Raw genomic sequence first — 12551 nt, forward strand, 5'->3', positions numbered from 1 at the left:
ATACAGGAGGCTTTGTCCTTGGCAGAGGCACCGGATACACTGTGCCTTGGAGACACATTGGAGGTCTCGAGCTTAGAGCCTGCACAACCCGTCCTGGCTGGGTGGTTATTTTCGCCCTGCAAATGCGGGGCGCTGGCACAGGACGCACTGGGCTGAGCAGACGTACCAGAGACCCAGTGCACAGAGACGGCGCAGGATATCCTGGGCCGAAGAGACGCACTGGAGACTAGGCGAACTAAGCCAGCACCATCTGTCCTGGCTGGATGCTCACCCTAGCCCGGCAGATGCGGGGAGCTGGGATGGAGCGCACCGGGCTGTGAACGCTCACTGGAGGCACCGTGCACTCCACCGCATAACATGGTGCCTGACCAGTACGACGCTCACCACGGTAAGCACGGGTAGTTGGCTCAGGTCTATAACCCGACTCTGCCAATCTCCCCGTGTGCCTCGCCCCCAAAAAAATGATTGGGGCTGCCTCTTGGGCTTCCTTGCTAGCCATTTTCCCTCGTAACGATGCCGTTCCACCTTTGCTGCCTCAAGCTCCTCCTTGGGACGGTTATATTCCCCAGCCTGCCTCCAGGGTCCTTTACCGTACAGGATTTCCTCCCAAGTCCACGAGTCCCCCTTACCACACTGCTTGGTCCTTTTGTGATGGGAAGTTCTGTCACTGTCGTTGAAAGAGGAGAACCAAGGTGCTGCGTGGTGAGCTTACATATTCCCTTTTATTAGGTGATGACACCGACAAAACAATAAACAATACCAAACAACCGTGAAGCTCAAGGCTAACTTCCCACAAACACGGGTGGGAAAAAGGTCGACCTAGGTATGGTTCTCAATCAGAGACAATAAAAGACAGCTGTCCCTGATTTGAGAACCCTACCCGGCCAAAACATAGAAATACAAATAATAGAACATAGAATACCCACCCCAAATCACACCCTGACCAAACCAAATAGAGACATAAAAAGGATCTCTAAGGTCAGGGCGTGACAGTTTTACTTGATACACAGAGATTTAATTAGACAGGGTGTTTTCCCTTGATACCACAGAGATTTAATTAGACAGGGTGTTTTCCCTTGATACCACAGAGATTTAATTAGACAGGGTGTTTTCCCTTGATACCACAGAGATTTAATTAGACAGGGTGTTTTCCCTTGATACCACAGAGATTTAATTAGACGGGGTGTTTTCCCTTGATACCACAGAGATTTAATTAGACAGGGTGTTTTCCTTTGATACCACAGAGATTTAATTAGACAGGGTGTTTTCCCTTGATACCACAGAGATTTAATTAGACGGGGTGTTTTCCCTTGATACCACAGAGATTTAATTAGACAGGGTGTTTTCCTTTGATACCACAGAGATTTAATTAGACAGGGTGTTTTCCTTTGATACCACAGAGATTTAATTAGACGGGGTGTTTTCCCTTGATACCACAGAGATTTATTTAGACAGGGTGTTTTCCCTTGATACACTAGAGATTTAATTAGACAGGGTGTTTTCCCTTGATACCACAGAGATTTAATTAGACGGGGTGTTTTCCCTTGATACCACAGAGATTTATTTAGACAGGGTGTTTTCCCTTGATACACTAGAGATTTAATTAGACAGGGTGTTTTCCCTTGATACCACAGAGATTTAATTAGACAGGGTGTTATCCCTTGATACACTAGAGATTTAATTAGACAGGTTGTTTTCCCTTGATACCACAGAGATTTATTTAGACAGGGTGTTTTCCCTTGATACCACAGAGATTTATTTAGACAGGGTGTTTTCCCTTGATACCACAGAGATTTATTTAGACAGGGTGTTTTCCCTTGATACCACAGAGATGTATTTAGACAGGGTGTTTTCCCTTGATACACTAGAGATTTAATTAGACAGGGTGTTTTCCCTTGATACCATAGAGATTTATTTAGACAGGGTGTTTTCCCTTGATACCACGGAGATTTAATTAGACAGGGTGTTTTCCCTTGATACCACAGAGATTTAATTAGACAGGGTGTTTTCCCTTGATACACTAGAGATTTAATTAGACAGGGTGTTTTCCCTTGATACCACAGAGATTTAATTAGACAGGGTGTTTTCCCTTGATACCACAGAGATTTATTTAGACAGAGTGTTTTACTTGATACACTGGAGATTTAATTAGACAGGGTGTTTTCCCTTGATACCACGGAGATTTAATTAGACAGGGTGTTTTCCCTTGATACCACGGAGATTTAATTAGACAGGGTGTTTTCCCTTGATACCACAGAGATTTAATTAGACAGGGTGTTTTCCCTTGATACACTAGAGATTTAATTAGACAGGGTGTTTTCCCTTGATACCACGGAGATTTAATTAGACAGGGTGTTTTCCCTTGATACACTAGAGATTTAATTAGACAGGGTGTTTTCCCTTGATACCACAGAGATTTAATTAGACAGGGTGTTTTCCCTTGATACCACGGAGATTTAATTAGACAGGGTGTTTTCCCTTGATACCACAGATATTTACTAAGACAGAGTGTTTTACTTGATACACTGGAGATTTAATTAGACAGGGTGTTTTCCCTTGATACCACAGAGATTTAATTAGACAGGGTGTTTTCCCTTGATACCACGGAGATTTAATTAGACAGGGTGTTTTCCCTTGATACACTAGAGATTTAATTAGACAGGGTGTTTTCCCTTGATACCACAGAGATTTAATTAGACAGGGTGTTTTCCCTTGATACCACGGAGATTTAATTAGACAGGGTGTTTTCCCTTGATACCACAGATATTTACTAAGACAGAGTGTTTTACTTGATACACTGGAGATTTAATTAGACAGGGTGTTTTCCCTTGATACCACAGAGATTTAATTAGACAGGGTGTTTTCCCTTGATACCACAGAGATTTAATTAGACGGGGTGTTTTCCCTTGATACCACAGAGATTTATTTAGACAGAGTGTTTTACTTGATACACTGGAGATTTAATTAGACAGGGTGTTTTCCCTTGATACCACGGAGATTTAATTAGACAGGGTGTTTTCCCTGACAGGGTGTTTTCCCTTGATACCACGGAGATTTAATTAGACAGGGTGTTTTACCTGACAGGGTGTTTTACCTGATGCACCTTTTGAGGGGGGGTACTCAGGGTGTGGTGCTGTTCATTGTTCTCTTTCTATTCTTTCTATACTAAATTGTTTCAATTCTATACTTTGCTTCTGCCTATTGTTTTAGATCAGAAAAGGAGAGGCCCTTTTCCTTTTGTGCCCCCCTTCTCTCTACTTACATTTACATTTACATTTAAGTCATTTAGCAGACGCTCTTATCCAGAGCGACTTACAAATTGGTGCATTCACCTTATGACATCCAGTGGAACAGTCACTTTACAATAGTGCATCTAAATCTTAAAGGGGGGGGGGGGGTGAGAAGGATTACTTATCCTATCCTAGGTATAGGATAAGTAATCCCCCCCCCACCCCCCATTCTTCCCCCCTCAAGCCCCTGCCCCCTTCTCCACATTCTTGACTGCTTTGTTGTCTTCATGTTTGCTTATACACCGCACACCCCACTTTCTCTCTCTCTCTCTCCCTCCCTCCCTCCGCATTTTTTTCCATGCCTTTGAATTAACCAACTCCAGTTAATTATGCTTCCTTCTCTTTCTCTGTGAGGCTTTCTAAAGACTAACCCTCTTTGGCAGGACTTGACAGGTACATTTCTGTTTCCTACTTAACCAACGTACTTGTGCGTGCGTGTGTGTCATGGTCTTTTCAGGCATGTGTAATGGTTGATCTAGTTCATATTTTGCACAGCCTCTCTCCTGTTGTTCTGTGGTTGCTGCAGGTATTCGCTTTGTGTACACACACACACACACACACACACACACACACACACACACACACACACACACACACACACACACACACACACACACACACACACACACACACACACACACACACACATACCTATAAACACCCATGCATACCCACACCAGCCCGCCCACACCCCACATAAAACACACACACACACTCATGTTGTCTGTCATGCTTACCCTGTGGTTTAGCAGGTGTCTTTGCTCTGATGCCTGTGTTCCATGTTCATTGTGGTTGTCACAGGTGTATCGATGTGATGCTCCTAATGTTCCACTGGTTAAGTTGTTCAAAGCTTCTGCCAAAATGACCAGAGAATGTTAGTTGTTGTGACTCTTAGCCACCTATCTTCTGTGGTGTTGGTGTATGGTGGTTGATGAAATGTCGTGCCCATGTTACCTGTCTTAACAGTAGACTGTTGGTTTGTTGCAGGTATTTCTTTGCTGTGCTGGCCATCCTGACCATTCTGGGGGTGCTGAATGGTTTGATCCTTCTCCCTGTGTTGCTGTCTTACTTTGGCCCCTATCCAGAGGTTAGATGGTTTCTCCTGCAGAAATACTATAATGGCTTGCACACACATTTTTTTACACACACACATTTTTTTACACACACATTTTTTACACATTATTTTTTACACACACTTTTTACACACACGTATTTTTGTGAACCAACACTAACTTTTTATTGAATGTTCTAACACGAGCTCATCATGAAATTATTTAGCAGCATAGTTTGTGTAATAATAACAAAAAAATGAATCAAAATAATTCCCGCATCTCCTTACACCTCCCTCCTTTTTCTGTCCCCCTCAGGTGACCCCTGTTGATGGGCGTAGCCAGTTACCCACCCCGTCCCCAGAGCCCCCTCCTCCCGTGGTCCACTTCTCCGTCCACCCCTGCCATACCACCTCAGGGACAGGTACAGGCTCTGACTCGTCAGACTCCGAGTACAGCTCCAACACCACGGCCTCAGGCATCAGCCAGGACCTGCAGCAGTACGACCTCCCCACCACTAGAAGCAGAGCTGGGAGAGCAGAGGAGTTGCGACGAGGAGCAGTGCCAAGAAGGACAGCTAGACAGGGAAACGCCACAGCCTACTCTTTGTCTTCTGTAAGTGCTTCTGATAATGACCACACACACGTGACATACAGTTGAAGTCAGAAGTTTACATACACCTTAGCCAAATACATTTCAACTCAGTTTTTCACAATTCCTGACGTGTAATTCTAGTAAAAATCCCCTGTCTTAGGTCAGTTAGGATCACAACTTTATTTTAAGAATGTGAAATGTCATAATAATAGTAGAGAGAATGATTTATTTCAATTGTTATTTCTTTCATCACATATGCAGTGGGTCAGAAGTTTACATACACTCAATTAGTATTTGGTAGCATTGCCTTTAATGTTTAATTTCAGTCTAACGTTTCGGGTAGCCTTCCACAAACTTCCCACAATAAGTTGGGTGAATTTTGGCCCATTCCTCCTGACAGAGCTGGTGTAACTGAGTCAGGTTTCTGGCCTCCTTGCTTGTACATGCTTTTTCAGTTCTGCCCTCAAATGTTCTATAGAATTGAGGGCAGGGCTTTGTGATGGCCACTCCAATACCTTGACCTTGTTGTCTGTAAGTCATTTTGCCACAACTTTGGAAGTATGCTTGGGACGTTGTCCATTTGGAAGACCCATTTGCCACCAAGCTTTAACTTCCTGACTGATTTCTTGAGATGTTGCTTCAATATAGCCACATAATTTTCCACCCTCATGAGGCCATCTATTTTGTGAAGTGCACCAGTCCCTCCTGCAGCAAAGCACCCCCACAACATGATGCTGCCACCCCCGTGCTTCACGGTTGGGATGGTGTTCTTCAGCTTGCAAGCCTCACCTTTTTCTCCCAAATATAACGATGGTCATTATGGCCCAACAGTTCTATATTTGTTTCATCAGACCAGAGGACATTTCTTCAAAAAGTATGATCTTTGTCCCCATGTGAAGTTGCAAACCGTAGTCTGGCTTTTTTATGGCGGTTTTGGAGCAGTGGCTGAACAGCCTTTCAGGTTATAGGACGTGTTTTACTGTGGATATAGATAGTTTTGTACCTGTTTCCTCCAGCATCTTCACAAGGTCATTTGCAGTTGTTCTGTGATTGATTTGCATTTTTCGCACCAAAATACGTTAATCTCTAGGAGACAGAACACATCTCCTTCCTGAGCGGTATGATGGCTGCGTGGTCCCACGGTGTTTATACTTGCATACTATTGTTTGTACAGATTAACGTGTTACCTTCAGGCGTTTGGAAATATCTCCCAAGGATGAACCAGACTTGTGGAGGTCTACAATTTTTTTCTGAGGTTTTGGCTGATTTCTTTTGATTTTCCCATGATGTCAAGCAAAGAGGCCCTGAGTTTGAAGGTAGGCCTTGAAATACATCCACAGGCACACCTCCAATTGACTCAAATTATGTCAATTAGCCTATCAGAAGCTTCTAAAGCCACCATTTTCTGGAATTTTCCAAGCTGGTTAAAGGCATAGTCAACTTAGTGTATGTAAACTTCTGACTCTCTGGAATTGTGCTACAGTGAATTGTAAGTGAAATAATCTGTCTGTAAACAATTGTTGGAAAAATTACTTGTGTCATGCACAAAGTAGATGTCCTAACCGACTTGCAAAACTATAGTTTGTTAACATGAAATTTGTGGAGTGGTTGAAAACAAGTTTTTAATGACTCCAACCTAAGTGTATGTAAACTTAATACTTCAGCTGTATGTTCACACTCTTTGTTTGAACATGTTGAGCATGTGTACAAGTTGTTCTGATTTTCTGATCTCTCTCCTGTCAGTCGGTCCTGCCGGAGTCAGATGCCCACCCCGGTGCATCCCGTCGCTTCAGCAAGAGGGACCTACAGTCCCTTCCCCCAGCCCGCCCACGCATGGAGGCTTTTGAAACTGAGGCTGGAGGCCATTATGGCTCCGGGGGCCATTTTGTCTCGGGAGGCCACCGAGAACGTTCTGCGGGGCACAGAACTCGTCCATCCCACAACCTCCGGCCCAATCACCACCAACCTCACCACTCTAACCCCGCCCCAACTTACTGCCAGCCCATCACCACGGTAACGGCCTCTGCATCGGTTACCATCGCCGTCCACTCTACCTCTCCCCCCACTCAGAGCCCCACCTCCTCTTACCCAGGACACACTGCAGCGGACAGTTACCACACAGCAAGGGGCGCAGAGCCTGAGCCTGCCTTCCAGCACCCCCATGTGCCACTGGAGGTCCATACAGGTTGCAGAGGAACCAAGATGGACACCAAGGTGGAGGCCATGGAGCTCCAGGATGTGGAGTGTGAGGCAGCTGAGAGCGACTGTGATAAGAGGGCAAGCTGAGGTGAGCCTCAATGGAGTTTGTAACTTCTCATGACAGTGAAGTAATTCACATGTTGGTATTACATCCACAAAGTACTTGCAATGAATGTTCCTTTTCCTTCTTTGGTTTTGTTACTTGCAAAAATGTCCCCATTCAGTCCTTCAAACCCTTTTTACTGCAACCTGAACATAATATATTGAGCCTTTAGAGAGTGAGATGTGTGTGCTGTCATGACAGGTTTCTAACTCTGTGTTGTCTGTCTCTCTGTTGTTCCAGTGGAGGAGAGCAGAAGCACAACGACAAAGATGGACTCCCTCTCTCACTCAGCGGCCCAATGCAGCGCAGCTCAGCGACACACATAACCCAGTGGTGGGTAGTACCATGGTGCTCATTCTTACTGTAACCCCGTGGATGTTTGTCTTAGATATCACTATCCATCATTAAAAGATGTATACTTATGTAAATATGAACAAAGAAGTAGCTATAATGTAGGAGTTGTACAGCTCCTTTTTTTAACAGACTGGGGACATCATTTCTATGGCGTGTGTGTTTTTGGTTTTACTTTCCTTGTCGGGGCCAGAAGTCATCACAAGCACAGTAAAACAAGAAAAATGGGAGACATTTAGCCAGTCCCCACACGGAGAAAGGCTATTTTAAGCTTAGGGGTTAGGGTTACGTTTAGGGTGATGGTTAGAATTAGGTTTAGGGTTAAATTAGGGGTTAAGGTTAGGGTAAAAATTAGGGTTAGATTAAGGCTTAAGGTTAGGGGTTAGGGAAAATAGGATTTTGAATGGGACCAATTATTTTGTCCCCACAAGGATATTAAAACAAATGCGTGTGTGTGTGTGAGAGAAATCTCTGATTACTGTTGTTCACTCGTCTGTGGATCTGTGCCATGAGGAAGCTTCATCTAGACAATACAGTTCAGCATACATTGTTGCTGCTTAAGATATTCTGTAATAATGTATAATAACTGTATAATAACTCTATGCAAATGTTTATTTTATGTTAGAAAGAGGTGAGTGAGTGTATAAATGTGATTGTGGGTTTGTGTTTATGTGGGTGCGTAGGTGGGTCTGGGCGCGGGTGGGTACCCATCGGATACATCTCTAAAAAGAAATATACTAACAATCACGTCAAGTGATACTACTCAATAGCTACACGGGGCATGTATGTGTGTGTTTATATATATATATGTGTTTGTGTATGAAGGTACTCTTTTTTTAAACAATTAATTTGCATATCACAAACCTGTGGTAGTTATGAAACAATTACTGTTGAACTCTGACTCACGCTATGCGTGCTATTTAATACGAGCCGATATGTAGAAGATATAAAAGGTGTTTGTTGTGACTTGGCTGTCCCTTGAACTCAATTACCCATCTCCCATTTCCTCTGGGGATGTCATAGCTCTCAGCGGCCATCTTATAGTAGCATGAGTGGGCGTAAAAGTATCACTCCCATAGTTAAAGTGGACCTGACAGCGTTTTAACTACTTTGCAGATATGAATCAAACAGACTATTATAATATCAGTAAAAAATATACAATTCCCAGTTTATGGTACAAAACCATGATAAGAAGTTTTAAAAATAGGTTCTATTTGACTCAACATTCCATGATGTACACGAAGGTATTGTTGGCAGAATAGATGGATGCAGTTCAATACATGATTAATATAATTCACCAATACATTTCTTGGTAGTCCAGAAAACATTGCTATCAGGTTGTTACATTGTTTGCTGCCTCCATTTGGGATGCACTGTTTCAGTTTCAATGATATTTTGGACAAAAACAGACATGTAACTAAGGTTGGGAATGTCAGTCATAATAGGCTAGCGTATCTATTTATGTAGCAACCTAAAAACACGGAGCCAAATGTTAGCTAGCAAGCTAACTGCTATGAGGGTGACATGTTATGCCATTGGAGGAGTGGGTGAGTGACTGACATTTTCCCCTCATATACACAGAGATGCAGGTGTCATTTGGTTAGCTAGTGAGAACTTGAACGACTGTTATCCAGTTAGCATATCTCTTGCATTCATACATTCTCAGATAACATGTAAACAGCCTAACCAGCTCTGCTATGGCGAATAAAATAGTCAGAGCAAAGTGTTTATTTTTGTCTGAAAATAGCTAGCTAGCAAGCTAACCAACTTTAGCCAGTTAGCTTGGGTGCTTGGTTGGGACAAGCATGCATTGGCAGGCGAGCTGCAGAAAGACGAGTAGGCTACAATTCCTCATTGTTTATAGGTGCAATTTTGACGGCCAACAAAGAGGTTTTATCTAATGTTCCCTCGTTAGATTTGAGCTTATCTCGTCCTGACTAACATTAGTTGTTGATCTTGTTGTTGTTAATGTGCATAACGGAGGGAGAGAGAGCCTACCATTTCATGGTTGTTTGATCAATAGGACTGTAATGTTTCCAAATGTAAGAGGACTCCAGTGGTATTTACATATTAGCAGAAATCCATTCAGGTGTATTTAGTGGCTTTTGGCGAATGCATTCTAATGATGTAAAGTCGTGCTGTTTTAGCTGCCTGTAAACACACAGTCCAGTTTAAAGTGAATGATTGCAGGCCCATGTGGCAAATGGTGTGTTTGTATAAATGCCTACTGTAGCTCTGATTGGCTATAGCACACCGGTCTGTGTAGACTCCGGTCCTGGACGAGACAGATGTTTTATTTACTGCAGTGTCTATTAATTGTCCAAACGCACAGCCGCTTCCCCACTTCATATTTCTATAGAACTTTCACATACCTTAGTATATGTAACTCCCAGAATTTATTAAAAGGTGCTCGCTTGTCAGAAAACATTTAAAAGCGTGTGATATTCTTCCTGGGGGTGTATATGAACAGATTTTTATATGATTTCATGTTGCCAAAATGCTGTCAATTCCACTTTAATGCATATTGCAATTGGTGGACAAAATCCAAGGTAGTTAGTCAAGGCCATTATGGAGGATATTGTTGTGAAATGTACATGTTTGTTTCCTTTTTTTTCATGAATGCAACTTTTGTTATTCTCACTGTAAATATACATTGTTGTCCTATCTCTAGTGATAAGCTACAGCTATGGTATTTCCCAACTCAACATGGCACTTGACTGAATTACACATTTCATTCACAAGAAACTCTTTCTTCCTCTTTACCCAATAAGATACACAGCCCAGAGAGCTGAGGGGTTTAGCACTACCTGGTCTAACAATACTGTGTGTGTGGGTGTGGGTGTGTGTGTCCGTCCTATCGCTCTTCCCTCCTCAGAGACAGCAAAGACAACTGCCCCCAGTTTAACCCCAGCCGTCCCCACCCACCCAACCTCACCTCGTCACAATCCACAACAAGCCTCAAGGGTCAGGGTTCACTAAGCCCCCCCATCATGCCCGGTGTGTGTCACTCATGTCTTTCCAGACCCCCCCCCCACATACACACCGTCTAACACGTGTAGCTATGTGTGTCTTTTTGCGTGTCAGCTGCTTGAGTGAAAATCTTCTTTTTTTTCCCTCCTGATGTCACATTGGCAATAATGGAGAGAAATCATGGCTGGCAACTATTTTCTTACATTTTGTAATGTTTTGTTTGTGTTTGGTTTTTCAACGTTGAATTTGCGATATTTATATTTTTGTATTATGAGATGTTTTTGTTTTGTTTACTTCCATTATTGGTCATAAATGTCAGTGAATAACAAATGCAGGGATTTTTATGTCTATTGAAAAACACTATTGTTTTGACATGAATGGTGTTCGATCTGTATAAAGTGCTTACTAATGTTAAGTAGGGAAACCAGAGTATATAACATTTACACTACAAGACTCACCATAGCTCTTAGAGGATTTTAAAAGGAACAAAAACAGATCTATGGTTTTCTACAGATGCCATTTGGTCTTGGTTGGCGAGGATATATATTGTTTCAGTTACAAAGATAAATGTATGCCATATCATTTATTTATATGAAAATGTATTTTTGTAGTGTACATAGTTGTCAAGTTATTTGACAGAAGTATATATTTTTAAGAGTTTATATGTAATAATACCATAACAGAGAAATATTCTACGGTGCACACTTTCATCGCTAACTGGCTCTGACGGCATTGACTGACTCGTCCCACTCAGTATTATCTATCATAGGGGAGAGAACTCAGCCAGCTGTTTCTATGGGTTTGTCAAAGGCTGGCCATGAAAGTAGAAGTTGTACCAGCTCTCTAAATACTAATGTTCAAACACTGATAGAATTCTAACAAATACAAATATTATAACTTATTTGTCTCTTTTTTTATAACTTTAATAAATGGATCTTAAAGGAATTGTTTGTTGTTGACTTTGAGTCAATGATTTCAGAAATGGTTTGATATCCTGAAACACAGAACATCTTCCCTGCCCTCTTCAGAGACAGCAAGGACAACTGGCCTCAATACTGACCTCACCTCGTTAAAATCCACAACATAAGACCATGACAGTGCTATGTGAGGTATATACATAAAATATAATACTGTACTTACCACACATCACAACATCTTTTCATAATAGTAACATGCACAGAACATGTTTTTGTTAAAGTCCCACTCGTTTTGAGTAAAATATTTTTTTTTACCTCTGAATATTGTTTACCATGTACTGTATGGTTTCACACTTTACATTCTGTTGAACTGATATCATTTAAATGAATAGTATGTGAACAATATGAACAATATGTTTACTTAATGTAAAGTGTTGCCAGAACCCTTGATTATGGAGCATTTCCCCCTGTACATCACTAGGTCAAAACATTTTAGGTGAACACTATCAGGTACTCCTTGTCCACTCCTCTCCTCTCCCGCCTCGCCATTGAAACTGGCTGACATCTGGTCCTGAATCCAGCAGCTCCCTCTAACAGCCACCTCCCTCGTTCCTCCACCCCCCCCTTTGCTCCCCTGTTTGGTAGGATTTTGATAGACAGCTTTATAGACTGCAAGGAAATTGGTTGTAGTTCCATTTCAGCTGGTCTGTTCAGAGTAATGAAAAATGGCATGTGACCAGGAGCTAACTGATGAAGATCCAGTCAGACTACCTCCTCTCCCTGTTTACTGACTGACTGACTGACTGTGACTGGCTGACTGACTGACTGACAGTGACTGGCTGGCTGGCTGGCTGGCTGGCTGGCTGGCTGGCTGACTGACAATGACTGGCTGGCTGACTGACTGGCTGACTGACTGACAATGACTGACAATGACTGACTGACTGGCTGGCTGACTGACAATGACTGGCTGACTGGCTGACTGGCAATGACTGGCTGACTGAATTACTAAAATCCAGGCTCTTAATGAACAAGTGTTTCCTGTACCTGTCCTTTCAGCCCTGATCCCTGGATGATGGGG

At 42.6% G+C, this 12551-nt stretch overlaps 1 protein-coding gene across 2 annotated transcripts in view; it reads left to right on the plus strand.

The window, feature by feature from the left end:
- LOC118394092 (protein patched homolog 1) overlaps window positions 1-11501 on the plus strand; it is a 172495-nt gene extending 160994 nt beyond the window's left edge. For both annotated transcript variants that reach the window (XM_052479086.1, XM_052479087.1), the window contains exons 21-24: window positions 4278-4377; window positions 4658-4954; window positions 6677-7220; window positions 7476-11501. In XM_052479086.1, coding sequence (XP_052335046.1) covers window positions 4278-4377; window positions 4658-4954; window positions 6677-7219 — 940 coding nt within the window. In that variant the 3' untranslated portion in view covers window position 7220; window positions 7476-11501. The remainder of the gene's footprint in view (window positions 1-4277; window positions 4378-4657; window positions 4955-6676; window positions 7221-7475) is intronic.
- Window positions 11502-12551: the final 1050 nt, after the last annotated feature.

The sequence above is a fragment of the Oncorhynchus keta genome, chromosome 25, assembly GCF_023373465.1.
Source record: "Oncorhynchus keta strain PuntledgeMale-10-30-2019 chromosome 25, Oket_V2, whole genome shotgun sequence".
Classification (NCBI taxonomy): Eukaryota; Metazoa; Chordata; class Actinopteri; order Salmoniformes; family Salmonidae; genus Oncorhynchus; species Oncorhynchus keta.